The sequence below is a fragment of the Thunnus albacares genome, chromosome 7 (assembly GCF_914725855.1).
Source record: "Thunnus albacares chromosome 7, fThuAlb1.1, whole genome shotgun sequence".
Classification (NCBI taxonomy): domain Eukaryota; kingdom Metazoa; phylum Chordata; class Actinopteri; order Scombriformes; family Scombridae; genus Thunnus; species Thunnus albacares.
Window position 1 is genome coordinate 1,327,651 of NC_058112.1, and position 20,007 is coordinate 1,347,657.

A 20,007-nucleotide genomic window follows, 5' to 3' on the forward strand; every position below is an offset into this window, starting at 1 on the left:
ACCATCGGAGGAAACATGCAGTCTGGACCCAGTCAGAAGGAGTTAATTATGATCATTGCTAAGGTACAATACATTCAATCTGAGCATTACTGAGGTCTACGCACCATGGTAACTGCTGAGGAAGTAGAAGGACTCTGGTTTCCCCTATGCTCTACAACATGGACCTATCGCTGGTGACAGTAATTACTGATTGAATTAGAGATGGGATCAAACCACACTTCAGTGATCCTAAAAAGGAAATTACATGTCACACAAGTATTAGAAATACTAATTCATCTGTCATGCATCATCACACTAAGGCAATAATTTGTCCAGATATCAATGTGTACAAACCTTCATCACATTCATCAAGAAACTGGCTCTTTTTTGCCCCCGAAACAAATCATTGTTAAAATATTTGTATGAAACAAATATTTATGAAAAACACACTATTTGTATTTTGCTGAATAACATATTTATATTCGGGCACACCCCTAGTGCAGGTGATCATGTAAAACCTCCTACATGTTAGCATATAGTTCACAAAATGCTGTTGAAACAAAGGATATATGTAATCTAGACCTTAATACTTCTACCTCTATCTTTTCAATGAAATTTTGCCCAGTTTGAATAGATATTGGCAAGCCTAGACGTCTTTCCATCATTGTCATCTGTCACAAGGGGGGAACTGCCTACCATAATCAGTTCAAGCCAAGAGAACCCAAAACATAAAGTCCATTGAAGAGACGATTGCTGCAGAGTTTAGGGTCTTTGAAATGGTCATGTCATCTGAACAATTGAAGGTTATGATACTGTAACCCTAGTTAAGCACACCAATTACATGTGTCTCACACAGTATATAAGGCAGCGCTTCACTGCCGCTCTCATGCTAAAACCGCTTCAGGAGATGGTGCAGTAGCAGCAGGGTCCATAGGTAGAGGATTCTGCCTGTGCTTATAGAACTAGGGTTACAATATCATAATCTTTGTTCTATCTCACACAGTCTCTTCCCTCTACTGGACTCTATGGGTACAGTAGGTGGAGCCCAGTGAATGTTCACCCTGCTGTGACATCATCATCATCATCAGACTGCCTCATTGAGCCCGACCGGCTATAGGTTAGTCACCGCTGCCCACCTATTACTTCCTCTAACCTAAGCAGCTTCAGCAGAGCGGTAGGGTCCAGCGCTTCAATGCACCAAATGGGGGCCATGCGTTCAACATAACATGCCAATGCACATACTGGGCACAATAAATGCCTCTAGCTGAATAGTTCTCGACCTAAATGAACTCCTTATGTTCTTGGGAACAAAGGATGGGTTCAGTCAGAGAGTAACACTGCTGCAGTCACTATGAAGCAGCAAACAGCTGAGGTGAACTAACAGGGCACACAGTTCATTCACTCTCTTAGCTTAAGTCAGCACAAGCAGTAAAGCTGCTTGAATGACAACACCTTCAGAGAGTAGCACTCCAGAAGCTCATAGGAATAACTCACTGTGACCTCAACTACATGCCTATCGAGCCCGCCTCCTGGGACAGGGCCCCCCAGACTTGGGGGATGGACCAGGGCTGGGCTGCCAACATGTGGGTCATCTCTGCATGCCACTGCACCAAAGGGCGATCTGGGGCTATCACGATGACTGACTGCCGCTCTTGTCTCACTCTCTCCAGTAGAGGGGGAATGAGACAAAGAAGAGGAAAGGCACATTTGCAAATGTGTCCACCACCAGGGGTGGATCATCTTGTGGCGTCAGGGAGAACCAGAGCAGACAGTGGGTGTTGTTCCAACTGGCGAACAGGTCCACCTCTGCTTTCTTGTCCAAGTCTGCTGCACCACCTTGGGGTGCAACCCCCACTCATCTGCCAGAGAGCTGCCTCTTGACATGAGGTTGGTACCCCTGTTTTCTGGACCCAGAATGTGGGGGGCTCTCAGGGACAGGTGTTCTGAAGCCCACAACAACAGAGTCTCCGCCATCTTCAACAGGCCTGCGGATCAGACTCCTCCCTGCTTGCTGATGTAGGCAACGGTGGTGTGGTTATCTGTTCTCACCAACATGACTCCCCTGCACTCAAATCAGAAAGTTCTGGAGAACCAAGAGCACCGCCTGAAGTTCGAGGAGATTGTTCACAGAGGAGCGGGTAGAGATTGTGAGAAGAGGACCAGTCAAAGTTCTGACAGAATTTTCTTTTCCAAGGGGCCCAGATGGAAGGGCATTTCACATAAACCTTCAATTCAAATCCCTTCCTAATGGAGAGAAAATCCGAAGAAGCTGATTCATCTACTCTCCAAAGAGCAATGCTGTGTTCTGTTTTGCATGCAAGCTGTTTGGGTCAAAGAGTATAAAGCTGACAGAAACAGGCTACAGCGACTGGTCCAACATTAACATCTGCTTGAGGAGCCATGAAGGTAGCCCAGACCATACCCAGTGCATGTTGAAATGGAGGGAACTAGATATGCACCTGAGGAACACTCTAGCCATAGACCAGCAGGAGCTTGCCTTCATGGAGACAGAGAAGAAAAGATGGCGAGATGTCCTGAAATGCTTTTTCTCAATAACCCTGTCTCTAGCCACCAGAAATTTGCCTTTTAGGGGCTCTTTGCAATGTCTATATGAACCAGACAATGGCAAATTTTTGAAAGAGGTGGAGCTGCTAGCTCAATTTGATTCAGTTACAGAGAACCATGTGGCCAAAATTAAAGATGAGGCTTCCAGAACGCACTATCTTGGACAACAGACTCAAAATGAAATAATAGAGGTTGTCTTCTCCCAAACAGTCCAAACCATTGTGGCAAAAATCCAAGAAGTTAAATATTATGCCATCATCCTTCACTGCACCCCTGACATCAGCCACAAGGAGTAAATGTCTCTTGTTGTGCACATTGTTGAATTGTTGCCTAAGCCAGACATAAAAGAGTACTTCCTTGGATACATAAACATGATGGAAATGACAGGCCTCAACCTGTCGAATGTTGTTCTGGAAAAGTTGAGGGAACTCGTCCTTTGACGATTGCATTGATTTCCAGAAGGTACATGGGATGTGCAAGGAGGACCTGCGCAAACACTGCATCGATGTGGAGAAGACTCTCACAGATAAAGGCGAAGCTGATGTTGATGGACTGGAGATGATGCAGGGAGTCAGTACACACTATTAAATCTCTTGTAAAACATACTTTTAAAGATGTGTTTTTATGTGATGTTGTCTTTCACCATCTTTTATCATTTAGCAATCTTGGTTTTAATGATCTCCTTTTCTTTTCCTTTATCTTCTTTCTTTTCCTTTTCCATTGTATTTTTTAATGTTTTAATTTAAAAATGCATCGATTATTCATATGTGCTTTTGCTGTGTGTTTTGGTCATAAAGGCAATTTGTAAATAATGTTTATGACCATTTTGTCATACACAGTGTTCTCAAGGTTAAGAATAAGTTTCCATGCTCAAGGTTTCTCAATTAGATTTTTAGAAAAGGCGCTAAATATATCGCTCTTGTAATATAAAATTACACATACTGTTACAGATTTTATCTGTTTATGTACCTTTGATTTGAGAACCTTGAATTAATTTCACAAAATTATAGATGTTGAGTGGCCTGTCTTATGAATCACACTGGGGTTTTTTTGTATATTTTTACCATAAAACCAATATCAGCAATCTGCCAAATGTCAGTGGTTGACTTGTAGATGCAAGACTTTTACCAAAATGTGCTACATCCATGTGCAATATCTAAAAACCAGATTTTAAACAAGCTAAAGAGAGTTCTCTCTGTTAATGTTACTTATGTGTTGCATATTGGAAATATACTGACATCACTATTGATAATGCAGTACAAACACCCACACACACTGCCTGTTGTCCTGTACTGCATTGTGTGACTCAGCAGAAGTTAACTGTCTATGCGAGGACACTTGCGTGATGAAAACAGATCCTAACAAATACAATAAGCGTGTGTGAGAGAGAATTAGACAGTGTGTGTGTGTCGTGTCTGGTTGTGAGGATGGTGAAGAAATAGCATAATGCAGCAAAGGGCAATAAATCCTGCAGGATTAAAAAGGCTGCAGCTGTAATCCCTCGATATCCTCACTAAGACTAACACCTGTCTGCTGCAGGTCAACGTGTCGGTCATGTTTCCATTAATAACTCCTGCTGTACTGACAAGAGATCTTCTATCTTCAACATATGTCATGGTAATAAGCCATATTAGCCAAATATTAGCTTTACTGAGAGTGTTAGTGTCATGTACTGGGTTGATGGTTTTTCAGATCCTGATATTTTCTTTCTGGTACATTTCCTCTGCAAATGTCAATTAATACATCAGTTATACATCAAACCAAATCACCCGCTTTGAATGTTATCACTTGATTGAATTGGCATTATCAGTGGTTATCAGCCTCATAGATATGGGTTAGAAGGGGCCTGCTACACTTACTAGTAGGTTCAGAAGGGCGTTATCATCCATTTGTAAGGTGGAGTTTTTTTATTATTATGATTAAACTTTTATTTAACCAGGTGAATCCTGTTCAGATTACAAGATCTCTTTTTCAAGGGAGCCATGGCCAAGACAGCAAGCAAGCAGGCAAGCAAAGTTTATTTATATAGCACCTTTCACAGACACCAGTCATAAAATGCTTTGCAGTCAAAGAAATAAAATCAAATACAATCAAAATAAATAAAAAACAGACACCAGAAAAAATGTACAAGAAGAACAGACATAAGAGACAAATTAAAACATAAAATACCACATGCTACACAAATGCCTGTTTGGACAGATGGGTTTTTAGCTACTTTTTAGAAGAGTCCACAGTATCCAAGGACCTTAAGCTTATTGGGAGACTATTCCAAAGCTTAGGGGCTGCCGAATGGTAAGCATCTCCCTGAGTCTTAAAATGTGTCCACGGTACACTTAGAAACGCCTGTGGTGTACGGGTGCAGAAGGTCCGTAATATACTGTGGGGCCTGGCCATCTAGGGCACTACAAGTGAGCACTAAAATTGTAAAATGAATTCTAAAATTAACTGGAAGCCAGGGCAGTGAGGTTAACATAGGAGTTATATGTGACCATCTGTTGGATCATGTTAAGTAGCAACCTTGCAGTAGCATTTTGGACAGTTTGTAATTGGTGCAAGGAAGATTTATTAAGGCAGGTAAAAAGAGAATTACAGTAGTTCAAATATGATGAAATAAAAGCATGTATTAGCATCTCCATTTAATTTCTTGTCACAACAGACCAGAGTTTGGCTATGTTTCTCAGGTGAAAGAAACATGATCGAGTCAGTGTCTTAATGTGAGGTTCAAAACTCATGGATTCGTCAAAAATTACACCAAGATTACACAGAGAAGACCGAGAAGATGACGATAAGGTATCAAGGTTCTGCCTGATTGATGAGTGAAGGACCAGTAATCAGGACTTCAGTTTTATCTGCATTTAACTGCAGAAAAAAATTTGCCATCCAATTTCTAATTGTGTTTAAACAGTTGTTCAGTACAGAGAGTTTGTGAAGCTCATTAGGTTTAAGTGAAAAATACAACTGGATGTCATCAGTGTACAAATGGTAGGAGATGTTGCTGAAACTGCTGATAATCTGTCTTAGTGGCAGCATGTATATGAAGAATAAAATGGGTCCCAAGACTGATCCCTGGGGGACACCACATGACAAAGCTGCAGTGTCCGACACAGATTCACCTACAGAGAATGACAAAGACCTATCTGTGAGATACGAGGAGAACCACTCCAATGCAGTCCCAGAAATGTCCACCAGGTGATTTAGCCTGTGGATTAGAAAGTGGTGGTCCACAGTATCAAACGCTGCGCTAAGGTCCAATAAAACTAAAATGGAACAATCTCCAGCATCTGCAGCCATTAAAATATCATTTCAGACCTTAAGGAGAGTGGTGTCAGTGGAGTACAGTTTTCGGAATCCAGATTGAAATTTATCAAACACCCTGTGCAATTCCAGTGTATGAACAAGTTGCTTCTGAACAGCCTTTTCTAAAATTTTGGAAAAGAAAGGGAGTTTTGAAATGTACCTGTAGGTCTCTGACAGGTAGGGGTCCAGGTTTGATTTCTTCAACAAAGGTTGAACAATAACCTGCACTCAGGTGTGCTCTAATAGGATTTTGATCACAGAGCAGTAACTTTAGAGAAGTGGAAAGAATCTAATCACACTTTTTAAAGGAGTCTTCTAACAATTTTGTAATGTTGGTTGGGGAAAAATTTACAAAACTTACAAAAGACTTACATTCTTTAGAACATAACCACCATGAAACAATCAGAAAATAATTATTTCTCTCTTATTTCTCTCATTCACTCTACCATTGTTCCCTCTCCTCACTCAACCACTGCGCTGTTTCTCTCTCTCTTGCTCGGGAGAGAGAGACAGCACATAGAAACCATAGAAAAATTGACAGCCACAGCCTCATTTATGATACGGGTGCTTCTCATATGGCAAGAAGAATGTCAGAGAAAATACATTTATGGTCACTGACATAGGTCCTCAGAGCCAACAAATTCAATATCTGTACCATGTGTGAAAACAATGTCCAGAATGTGCCCACCAGTGTGTGTTGAGCCAGATACATGTTGGTTAAAATCGAAGGACTCAGTGAGATTAAAAAAGCATTTCACGTAATGTTATCAATATGAAGATTAAAATCTCCGACCCTTAGGACCTTGTCCAACTTTATGATAGATGAAAAAAAATCTGTAAAATCTGATAAAAAGGAGCCGATTAAGATTGGTCGTCGGTAAATTAAAATACAATAGATACAATTTAGCTGACCGACTGGATATTTGCAGCTCAAAAGAACAATGAGGCTCTGTGCTTACCATTTGGCATTTAAACTTGTCTTCAAAAACAACGGCAAGACCACCACCATGGCTCATCAGCCTTGGTGTACTGATAAAAGAGCAGTCTGCAGGGCAAAGCTCAATCAGATGGGAATAATCCATATTCTGCTGCCATGTTTCAATCAAGAACATAAAGTCTAAACTTTCACTACAAAATAAGTCATTCAGGATAAATGACTTATTTCCAATAGACCATGCATTGATCAGGGCCATCTTGACTGGGAAAGGATGAACAGCATCAGAGCAAGGAGATGCATGGGGCAGCTGGCAGAGGTTCCCAGTGCATGCACCACCTTTAAATATACTGTGTGGATGGTAGGCTCTGTCTGTAATAATGGTCTGTACAGGGAAAATGACTGGTGAGGGTGGCAATGACAAAGAAGGCTTATGGGGGGAGCTAGCAGGGGGGTCAGTACTCTGAGGTGAATAAGGAGACAGAAATGGAGGTTCCAGTGAGGGAGTGTGGAATGTAAATAGTCACGTGGAGAGGACTGTACAGCGTGCTGTAAATTAGCCGCTAGCATTCTGGTGCCCAGCCTGTTTAGGTGGACTCTATCAGTTTTGAAGAGGGGGGAAATGATTCCAGAACAGATTAAAATTGCCAATAAAGCCAATATTGTGAGCTGCACAGGTGGACTGCAGCCAGGTGTGGAGAGACTGAGGAGTCTGCTGAAGCGCCCTGATCCACCGGCAAATGTAATGATTGGACCAGAGATAAAGACTGCTGACTGAGGATGGGGTGTCCAGATGGGCGAGCGTTGTTGCAAGACAGCGACATCAGACCTGAGAGAGGACCTCTCCGCTGGCCCAAGGCAAGGAGGACCTCCAGAGCGTCTGGCCAGTGCCTCTTTCAACATCTTTATCTTGCAATGGGCAGAGGATACTCTTCCCCAAGATGATGGCCAATTTGACTTCACAGAGGAATGGTAATGTGTGTGAACACTGTTAGCTACTGGTGGAGAAGAGAGTGCAGTGTCACTAGGCGCTGCTTTTGGAGAGGGGTCCATACCGGGATCAGTCGGAACCACTGGAGAATCGGCAGGGTGAGCCAGAATGTCTTCTGACAGGATCACGTAGTGGTTGGAGAGAGTTAGGCAGGGTGGTGAGGCAGCCCTGTCCGAGTGCTTCTTACAGCTGCAGGCCATCACCAAGGCTGCAGACAAGTGGAGGGGTCCCACAGAACATTGGATGGCTGCACTGAGATTGGTGATCCATTTGGACTGCCCGGTAGCCACAACCATGAAGCTGCACAGGAGGGAGTCCTTCTGCAGTTCATCAGAAAGCTGTTGAATATCATCCTTAAGGTCGGTGATCTTTTTGTTTTTCTTTCTGGAGTAGCACACTGTCCTCAGGGTGTAAAGTTGGCATGATTGTAAAGTCCAAGAATAAAAAATAGCTTAAAACCCTCAGTAAAATTGACACTGGCTAGCCTAGCTGCCAGGCTAAAAACAAAACCTGGCTGGCAGGGTAACATAATGTAACTGCTTCCTTCCTAAGAAGGAAGCAGGAAACCATATGAAGCATACATGTAGCATCAGTTCAGACACAGCACTGAACCTGTGCCTCCATTAGCTGACTGGTATCAGCAGTCATGCTTCCCAATCACTAGTTCCCTCATCAGCTGCTTGTCTAATAACACCCAATCATGTTCACACATGTGTATGGTCGGTATAACCTGTCAGTAGGGTTATTTCACTGCAGATATTCTGACATGTCACAGTAGGGAAAGCACAAATTATAACTTGAATGATGGCTGAATTCCATTTAGCTGCATTGGTGTCCATTGACACCACACAGTCTTTACCTTGATATGATACAGATAAGCAGATAGCAGATGAGCATTTCAATATTAACTGTATTTCAGATGAAATCATGTATGCTGCTAAGACAGCTCAAAAGCAGGATGAACTGAGGTGATGCCAGCAGCGTGTCAGCATTGCCTCATCCTTATGCCAAATTAGGGTTAAAAAACTTGAATCGAATATTAAGCCCAGCCAGCCACCCATGAGTCACATTTTATATTAATGTGATGAACTGCACTTAAAATTAGCTTTCTACATGAAGTATGTACTGAGTATTTATACTACATTAATGCATGTGCATTAATGTAGTATAAATACTCAGTTTAGGTAGTAGGTCTGCAACAGTAGCTTTGTGACATCGTTGCATTCAATAAAATATTTTGCTCAGGGAAAGTGTCTAATTGAAGATTATTTTTAGAGGTACGGATGTGGCACAGCTGACAGTATGACTGAAAATCACCATAATTATATATATTCATATCATCTTCCAATACTAAAGGTGCCATATGAATAACAATATTGGGGAAATTAGCAACAAAAAGAGCCATAGTTTTTTGAAAATATAAGGCCTTTGCCTACATTAGGTCGCAAGAGCAAGACAGACTTCCTCATATTTTCTTATCTTCAGTTTTGACTGAAGTGTTTTCTTAATGAGATTCATCTATTTTTTGTAAAAAACAAAAAAATAAATAAAAAATTGCTCCATTGTACGTTCATTTTGGCGTCTGAATAAATGCTGCTAACCTCAATCTTGATACCCTTGCTAGTATCACAGCACTCTCGTTTCACACAAACACTTGAAATGCTTTTATGACCCCCAGGAGAGCCCAGACTCAGAATTTGAGAACAACAGATCTAGATAATGTTCAAAGTTCGAAAATATAGATTTTAACGGGGCACTATATTGATTTTACACATGAAGATTATTACTCATGGTTAGCTCTACTCAGTATGTGAAAACAGTTGTATAATCTCTTCTGTGGCTTTGGATAAGTAACCTTGATGATGTCATAGTGCTGTCATCACAGTTTTTGTATCTTGGCTTGGACATAGAGACAAGGATAAATATATGTTACTATAGCTCAAAGAGCTTGATGCTGGCATTTAAGACAGACAGACAGGATGTTCCACTTTTGTTTTTATCTGTGCTTTCAGGTGAAAAGTAATGTTTGTGTCAGTGAGTGTATGGAAATATTAGTTGATTAGTGACAAGTTTGTACCTTAGGTTGAATTAAGCAATTTCCTTTGCTTTGTATAAAAGTCAGGCCAGACTGACTGACAGATCATCAAGACAAAACTTAAAACCATTACACGGCAGATTCATTTCAGAGAACCAGGAGAGAGTGTTTATGAAAACAAAAAGCATCAGTCTGTTACAGTCTGTTCAGTCTGTAATTGCGGAGCCTTTAAATTCACAAAAACACACAGCAGCTGTGTGTATATGTGTGTGTGTCAGCCTGTGTGTGAGAGCAATCAAACAGCTTGTCAGCATCTCTGTCTGAGATGCAGCTGACTGTTGCTGCTGGCTGGAGCACACTTGTTCCATCAGCTGGAACAATTTCGGTATGCACCTCTTCTCACAACCCCACTCCTCAGACAGACAGCTGCCGTTGTTTACACGCGGACGTGCACACACACACACACACACAAACACACACACACAAACAAACACTGCTTCTCTCTTTTACCTTTACAGCCACAAGCATCTTGTCCTTGGTGGGGCTCAGATTGTAACATTCAGCCAGGAAGACCTTGCCAAAGGCTCCCTCTCCAAGCTCCCTCTTCAAAATAATGTCCCTCCGTTTAATATGCTGAACATCTGAAAGAGACAGAGAGAGACTGAGTTAACTTCACAATATCACAATGCTTAAAATCTCACACAGCAAGTCTACAGTTTTTTGGAGACTAGAACAGAATGTTCAGAACTTGTTGACCCCCCCCAATTTCCAATTTCTGTGTGTGTGTGTTACTGCCAACAGGTGACTGCCCTCTGTTTCTAAGTGTTAATGACAACATTAATCCTGGCTATTTGTAACTGCACTAATCAGCCTGTATGGTATGTATACACCCACTCACACACACACACACAAACATATACACCTCACCACACACTGTGGTGTGTCTAGTGTGTGTGTGCAAACATTGCACAGTGCGAATATCCTAAGTTGCACACCATCTTGAATATGGGTGAATTACTTTAAGTGTGTGTGAAGTGTGTCTATGTTATGTTTCCATGACAACCACCCTTCCAGTCTTTCATTTGTCTATTTGAAGACAAGACTTTTATGCAAATAAAACAAGAGTATGACGGATGTCTTAATAACATAATTGAATACATAAATAAATAAGACCATATGAATAACTACAGACACAATATATAAGACAATCATAAAATTGTGAAAAAATACAACAAATTTTGAGTGAGCATTTTCATTTATATTGGAATGCCTTTAAGTATTAAATACTGTACGTCTTTGTGTGTCAGAGACAAACATAACTAGTTATGTGATTGTCTATTGTTTTGGTCTAAGTGAGACAACCAACTCTGCAAAAACTCTGCATCATAAAGATGGTTTCCATTCATGGCATCTGGTTATAGGATATGGATAAGGTTAGGAAACTAATTCACCTGGTGTCATTTAAAACATACTTCTGGTATATAATATTAATAATAAAATACACAAAAGAAAAAAAAATACTGGTTAAGATGAGATTAAATTGCCCTCTAGCATTAAAGTTGAATGTGGTACCTCCACGCTTCATACTACAGCATTCCACTTTCTGCACTGGCCATAATCTTGGCATTTGTGCTGAAGAATCTTACAATATGATGTAATTTCTAGAGAGACTGATGGGTCGCCACTCAACAAAAATGTCTTTGAAAAGATGATTTATATTAGATAATCATTTGTCTGATATACAGCAGTTTATTTAAAAAACAAACAAACACATTTCTCATTTGTAAAAAACTGATAATTTAAGGAGTATGAGGGGCTTATTTAACAGTTTACTGAAGTGCATATAATCTGGGATCTTTTCACAAAGAAGATTTAATCTTGTGTAAAACTGTCTGGGTTTTTGGTGAGAAAATGGGTGAGCCAAATTTCAACCAAACCTAAAAGGATTAAACATTGTCAGCTTTTTTCACAACTTTTTAGGTTCAATGATGGATATGATGTATGGAACACATATAACCATTACTGTAAAAGAATGTCAGTAGGGATAGTAGGGATGTGCAGAGGGCCCAGTATTTGTATTTGTATCTGTATTTGTTGAGGCAGTAAAATTATTTGTATTTGTATTTGTATTCGATTAAAACTGGAAAAAGGCTTAAAAATCCTGTTTATGTTTTATTATATTATGAAGGAGTTCCCCACACTGGGTCTTGAACTGGAGTCTCCCAGATCATAGACGACTGCGCTGACTGCTGAGCTAAAACTTTACTTTTTGAAACCTACTGATAGACGTAACAGTGGAGCAGAGGAGAGAGACTGAGATAGTGATGTGACCGACCTGTGCACTGATATTTGACGTTTTTGTTTTTTTTTTCTTCCCAAATACAAATTTAAAAAAAAATATTTGTATGAAACAAATATCCGTAAAAAAAAAACAAAAAACAAAAAAACACTATTTGTGCTTTGCCGAATGATGTATTTGTATTCGGGCACCCCCCTATTAGGTAGATGTGTTTTCTGCTTCCAAATCCAACCCAGCTCTGAACCTGAGGACAACCAACAATTTGTTTAACCCCCCCCCAAAGAAAGGAGAAAGGACCGCTCTCACCATGAACTCCATCAGCAGACTAAAGCTTGATTTATGGTAACTCAGAATTGGTTCTCACAACATGTTGTCCGACCACGTAGGAAATCAGATATGTCTATAGTTGTTCCAAATAGCTTCACTCAAAGGCAGAGAGAAAAGCTGACCACCACAGAGAGTAGAGGGGGACGGGGGAGATGCGATATCGTTTAAATACAGGGATAATGGCGCATATTTTCAGACAGTCTCTCCTGGAAGAGATTCATAGTGCTGAGCATAGTGTTGCACATGAAAAGTTACAGAAATAGTTGTGTTGTGACAAAAAAATGAGAGCTGAGAGAGAAGTTGAAACCCTGACTCCTTTCTCTCCTCCACACAGATGGCCGATCACTGCGTGAAGTAAGTGTGAATGTCGGCTTGTGCTTTTCAGAAAGTTACAGAAATGGCTGTGCCTGCTGTCAGAAAGGTGCAAGGGGAGGGGTTTTAATGGGCATTTCCACCATCCAACAACCATGTCTGAAGGAGTATACAGCCACCTTAGCTCAAACAGGATGTGCTCATCAGCCTCTTCATCACTGGATTAGCTCAACAGACTTCATACTGCTGATCTGAGTTTCCTGAGCTTCCCTCCCTCATCTCAGATCAAGTTCATGAATCAACACCATCCATTATGTCTACTCTTCACAGAGCTGCTGAACCACTACAGAACACCTTTTGCACAAACATATTTGACAGCTTCATAAAGACAAAAGCATATGTCTGCAGCATTGACTGATGGTCTCTGGGTGATTGTTGCTTTATTGAAAAGGCTTTGTTTCACTCTCTGGTTGACTGCCTTTGTGTCCAAATAAGATAAATAGTGGATGGTGGTGAGACAAAACAAAAAAAAAGTATTAAATCTTAGAAAAAATGTTTTAATGTCTACATGTGAACTTTAACTGATAGTGACAAAGTCACAGTTTGACCGACATCAACATTGCACATATTACTGTGCATAATTCCCTGTAAGTATAAAACAGTTTATTATGTTTATTTCTGTCTTTTCACCAGATCATTTATTTACATTTTCATTTAGCAGACATTTTTATCCAAAGCAACGCACATCTGAGAGCTGGTACAACACAAGGATCTAGTCAGGAGTTGCAGTAATCAATGCGTGATATTACAAGAGCTTGGACCAGGAGTTGTATGCATGCTCAGACAGGTATCTTCCTGATATTGTACAGGGCAAATTGACACAACCAAGTAATTGAGGCCACGTGAACCTTAAGGGTTAGTTGGTCATCAATCATGACACCCAAGTTTTGGGCAGCCTTTGGGTTGGTGATGAGTTGGGTTCAGCTGGATACTGATCTTTTGTCGTACAGAGGGACTGGCTGGGATGACAAGGAGTTCGGTTTTGGACAGTTTAAGTTGAAGGTGGCATTCTTTCATCCATGCCGATATGTTGATATGTTGTACATGTTGTTCTCAGACTTGGTTAAAGACTGTGCGCTCAAGTATTTTTAATAGTAAGGGCAGGAGTGAAACCGTTTTGTAGTTTTCAGCCTGGGCTGGGTTGATTTAGTTATGAACAGTATTCCTTTGTCCTGATTTCCACATTGCATTTAAACAAAAATCATAATTGCGACAATACTGAGTCATATCTCATTGGACATTTGTAAATGCCACCTTTTGGTTACATATGCATGAGAAATTTTGCACCATGAGGGCATTATTTTCACATTAAAGTAAGGGAAACTCTGTGGTGAAAATCTCAAGCTGTGTCTAAAATCCATACTACATACTTATTCTATACGGTATGTGCTACATGCTAATCGTCATAGTGCTGTTTTAGCATTTATATATTGCAGTGTGTATTCATTTCAAATAAAATGCAAATAATTCAGCAAAATTATTAAACACATACCTTTTGACTGCTTTATGTCTAATGACTTTTACACAGTTATCAGACTTGGAAATCATGTTTATTTCTCTTTTATTTTGCCTGCCGGAAAATAAAAAGCAGAAAACAAGCCTCCAGTGGTCTGGAGAGGCCCAAACTAATCCAAAACACTGTTAATATTTCATAATCAGGTTAGGACTGTGCTTTGAGTGAAACATATTGCCGCTAAGCCCCAAAATGATAAATGTATTAATTAGTCTGATCATTAATCTCATCATGAACAACAAACTGTATTCAGTTCAGCTCCCCACAGGACAACAGCAGGAGTGTGTTTCATGAGTCAGGGACCTAGAGGGACATCTCATTAGGGGCATTTGTCACTTTTGTACAACAATTTAAAGACACAAACCAGTTAGTCCTAGTTGCATTTGGAGCAAGATCTCTAAGCATGTAAACACTGAAAATTATATTGCAGGGTGGATGGAGGACAGGGAAAAGGACAGGCGAGTGGGTTAATTACTGCACTTTACCAACATGGCTTATGTAATGAAATAATTGCCTTGGGAGGTGCTGTCACCCCTGGCATTCAGGCTTCACAGCTCTCAGAACTCTATATGAATAATTGCTGATGAAAAAGTGGGACCCTGAATGCATAATGCTTTAATATGTATCCTCACCTACTTTGCTGTATGTCTTACAACTAAAATTCTAATGCTTGATTTTCAAACAGACACTCACTGGTGGTGACTATTGGTCTGTAGAGAGTCTGTGTTAGTGGTTAACTGTTCCTTAAATCCCAGAGAAACATGCATGTTATGAAGTGAACATAGATTCTATCAAATTGGAATGACGCTTCAAGACACCGGGGTAGAGCAGCGATTTTAAAAGTGTGGGGGCTCTAGGGGTGGGACATGAGCACCGTAACCCCCCACCTTCGACCCCTGTTCCAGTCTTCACAATATGCCAAATCAAAATGAATGCCATGCATTTATACATTTTTTTCTACTACAATAGTTGTAACCACTGCTTCAGCTTTCCATAAAATAATTACTGAGATCATGAGTGTAACAACTCAGGAGAATTTATTTAGAGTCTGGTAGCAATTTACTACTTACATCCAGTTGGAGCATAGCCATGGGTATTATACTTCAGATAACCACAGAGTATCCTTATTCTACTTCCTTACATACCTTATAGACATGAAATTAAAGGAAACTTACACCTCCATTAAAATGAAATGGATAGTTATAGATGCAAAACAAATTCAACCCTGATAACAAATCAGTATCTCCAAATAATTGGCTTAATAACATTAACAATTACAAGTTCAACCTGGAAATGTTGCCCTTAAAACTTGAAGAGTCCTTTCTGAGTCCATGGACTTGTAAAACCAAAACAGTCTTTGGTTGAATTCCTACTAACAGTCTTTAGTAGGAATCCAAAGGGGTCCTTTAATTGTATTTAATTGGTAAATTAAATACCAAAAGTTGTCCAGGGGGGTTTGTAGCAGCAGCCATAAGTTCCTGTCCAACAGCCACGGGGAAGAAGCTGTCCCTCTTCATCTGAAGTCCACTTCAAAGCTAACAGGAGAATATCACATAAACAGGTGATTTTAGGCTAGTGGGTGCAGAGAGTGAGCTCTCATAGGCTAACTGCAACAGCTACAACCATCTGAGCCCTTTTTAAGCTCAGTAATAAACAGTAATGTTACTGTGCTCTGGGTTTAGTACACAATACAAATTATATGATGTTGAACTGTATGATAAGTGATGATAAGTGCAGCTATATATCAGCTGTAAATCAACATATTTCTTCGATTATCATGACAAACGTTTATTGCCCCGAGCAACCATTACCACAACTTCTGTGTCGACTGAAACTAGTGTTGATGGGATGGATAAGTCGCTCATAGTGTCATTATACCAGACAATCAGAAATCTCCACCTACCAAAGTCTTGGGATTTCTAAATGCACGGTAGTTGCTTGAATTGCGGTGAGAACAGCCATTGCCCCTTACATTTTGTCAAGGACATGCCTTACCAGAAATGATGCTTTCCCCCATTCTCCTCCTTAGTGAACTGCATGTCACTGCCCCAATATGAAGGGCCACCCTAAAAACCTCTCCCTCTCAATAATCACAATGTCACAATTTTAAACAACTTTCTTACTGTAGGCGAAAATATCTCCCAAAAGCAAATGAAGACATCACAAGCTTTCTACAGAATAATCAAAGTTAAGTAAAGTTTAGCAATAAGAATGATCTGTATTCAACCAAAACATGTATCACCTTATTAGGAAAAAACAAAATTAACATCATCCCTTCCTCTCCCCTTTCCTTTGTATCATGAGCTATTAGTCAAAGTTATTATTGTATATGGGTCATTATGACAAGAACATTATTTAGAGGATAAATTAGTCACAGCCTGTCCAACTTATTTACCCCAAAAATATCCCTACCAAAGTTAAAACCATACCTATGCTCTTGGATAAGTAAGATTATGATATTGTGTGTACAAAATGAAAATGTTGCCCTGTTGGTTGCACTGGAGAAAAAACTCATGCAGTGCCCAGAATGGAAAGGGTACATCCTCTGGGAAGAATGAATGTGCTTAATCACAATCCTCTGATTAGATTTTGATATTTCTTGTGTACAACCAAAAATGTACTGTATGGTGGTGCTAGATGAAAGGTTAGGGTGTTACCGTAATTATGACGATTCATCCTTGAGCAACCAAGAGTAACATATAAAATTTCAAATGGCCGGGTCAACCATTGTCACAATGCTTAGGCCCTGTTGGTTGCAGATCGAAATATGCAATTCAAGCAGAATATCTGTTAGTTTTATGATTTATTCTATCAATGAGTTCCATAGTGTCTTAGCAGTGCACTGTTATATGCACCTCACAGGCAGAGGCTCAAACAATAGGTGCAATATAGTCTCTCCTGTGTGGAGTTTGCATGTTTTCATCCCTGTTCTCTTGATTTATTTCTCACAGCAAGGAGGGTTGGCGAGTTTATATTCCAAAGAAATGTGTGTGTGATGGTCTGTATACTGTATCTGGGTTAGTGTGTTGAGAGAGTATAACTCACTGGATGGAGGGCATGTGCTGAGCCCTGTCACAACATGCATGAAACCTAGCCTGAAACCAGCTCCAGTTTAAAAATGTTGTGCTGTGACTTCTAACTTTGAACAGTCTGTCAAAGTCTTTTCAGCTTTAACTTGTACTACTACTATTCTAGCTGGCAGTGAAGTGTGCATGGTTGAATGGCTTTAGTACAGTGTGGGGTGGGCACACATGCCTGCACTCATACACTAAAGTAACATGTATGTATGTACAATAAATGAGCAAAGACACACAAACGAACACACATCTTTCACTTTACACTCACCCACAAACACCCACCCACACACACACACACACACACACACACACACACACACACACACACACACAAGGGTTAGCTGAATGAGTTGACCGTTCCGCCACTGGGTTGCAATTAGCAAGACTGTAATGAGCTCTGGGACTCATATCATCCAGCACCATGCATATAGCTGCTATAGAGGCTGGGAGGGAGGAGCAGAGAAAACTGCACTAGAAAAGGACCTTTCAATCATTTCAATACTTTACTTGAAGTGGTGATTTTGGTGCATTGTAAGCACATCGCGGGTGAATGGGGATTATTTAAATCACATCATAATAGAAGAAACAATGTGCAGAGACTTTTACCATAATAGCACAACAATATAGTTAATGGCCTGATATTATTGTAATGTAAAGGTAACACTTTAGTGAATTTAATGTATAGCTTTCTCTAATGTTGTGCTTATGAAAAGCCAATTAGTCTAGCAGCTCTGAATTTATTTGTTGGCATAAAAAATACTGGTAAATTATTTTTCTTTCTTTCTTTATCTTATACTTTGTGTGAAGAAAAGCAGATAATTGAAAAACCTGTACAGCAACATAAAGACAGTTTAATACATCCATTTTGGAATGTTACAAAAGCTCTAATAGATATTTCAGGACTTTATCTAAAGAACGGAACTATGCCACTGCACCATTTTCCCTTTCCAAAATAAATGCATATTCTAGTGCAGTCCTTTTGTGAAAGTTTACTGAAGTCCAAGCAGCCTTTACATTAAGTACCAGCTGTGTCCATCAGTTCAGAGGTTGTGGGATTAGGTCTATTAATTCCATCATCTCTTGGCGTCTATTGCATATTGGATAATATCTGCTGCACACAATTTACAACCAATGCTGATCCAGTGCCAACACAGGAAGTAGAGTGCACTTTATGTAGAAAGAAGAAAGTCAGGGTGTTGGAGGTTCGGGTGGTGGATGGAGTGTAGTGCCAGTGTTTCAAACTTGAGACTGACTTTTGCATCTTGACCCAGAGCAACAACAACCTGTCATCATCAACGGTAACCACAATCTTTCTCTGACTTTAATGATGCATTTTAGTTGCCATAATTAACCTCTGTCATGGTTCATTTGCCATGCTTTAAATTGTTGACATCACACACTCAATAAAACCCTGCCCTTGAGCCTAATCCAGGATTTTGCTAAATCGTCCAATATCAGCATTGCAGGGTTTGAATGTTGACACCGGATTGGCAATGATGGTAGTGATGGTAAAATTGTTATGTCTGTCACACTGGTCTGTGCTTTCTTAAATAAGAAAACATTACATTGTACATCAGGTATTCATTATTTTTCTATCTTGAAGATGGATGAAGATGGATTAATGATCCTAAGCACATAAGAGGAAAACATTGAGTAGAGACATAGACACACACACATTCACACACACACACACACACATGCACACGCACGCATGCACACATGCATGCAGGCACACACACAGTGCACCAGTGGAAATATATAGCTAGTGATAATAACGCAAGGTGACTCTTGTGATTGATCAGCATCACCACTGGTAATGGTATCAGAAGTGTGTGGGTGTATGTGTGTGTGTGTGTATGCTGTGGGGAAGGGGTGTTGGTCTGTGTTTGTGTATGCACCTGTGTGTGTGTGTGTGTGTGTGTGTGTGTGTTGTCTCCCAGGGGATGTGCTGACATTTATGTGGCTGTAAAGGCGAGAAGCGATTTGCTCTGCTGCTATGGCAGAATACTATGTTCAATGGAGACACACAGAGGGTGTAGAGACTACTGGAATAAAAGACAGAAAGAGAGATAGAAGAGAAGAGAGAAGAGGGAGAAACAGGAAGAGAAAGAGAGAAACAGAGACATGCAGAAGTTACAAGAAGAGTGACATAAGAGAGAAGGAGAAGGTGAATGCTAACAAAAATATAATTTTATTTTAATTTATAAGAGCTGTAGATGCCCATTTAGCAGATGAAAGAAAGCTTCTATGAGAAAATACATTGTCAGATTTTTACCATGTTAACCTAAAAGCAGCCAGAAGTCCACATCAGTGTCTATCTCACAGAGCCATGCTCCAGCCAATCAGTTGACATGTCAACAACTATGAGCAGCCAGACCATCAGACAGGATGGAAACAAACCAAAAGTTATCTAAACCACTTTATTTGGAAGGTAAACTGTTAGTGCGCTTGAAATGTTGTTGTTGTAATAATCCTTATTGTAACCAACAGTTTGGGTAAGAAATCTACCATTCACTTTTGTTTTCTGCTCAAAATAAGTTTATCTGACCTGGAGGTTTGTTTCCATCCTGACTGCTCATGTTTCTTGTCCTGTCTGACTTCTTTTAGTCATGTTGCTG

General features: G+C 40.2%; 1 protein-coding gene across 2 annotated transcripts in view; it reads right to left on the reverse strand.

Moving 5' to 3' along the window:
• LOC122986452 (NT-3 growth factor receptor-like) overlaps positions 1-20,007 on the reverse strand; it is a 227,087-nt gene that overhangs the window by 54,777 nt on the left and 152,303 nt on the right. For both annotated transcript variants that reach the window (XM_044357745.1, XM_044357746.1), the window contains exon 13: positions 10,312-10,442. In XM_044357745.1, the coding sequence (XP_044213680.1) occupies positions 10,312-10,442 (131 nt within the window). The remainder of the gene's footprint in view (positions 1-10,311; positions 10,443-20,007) is intronic.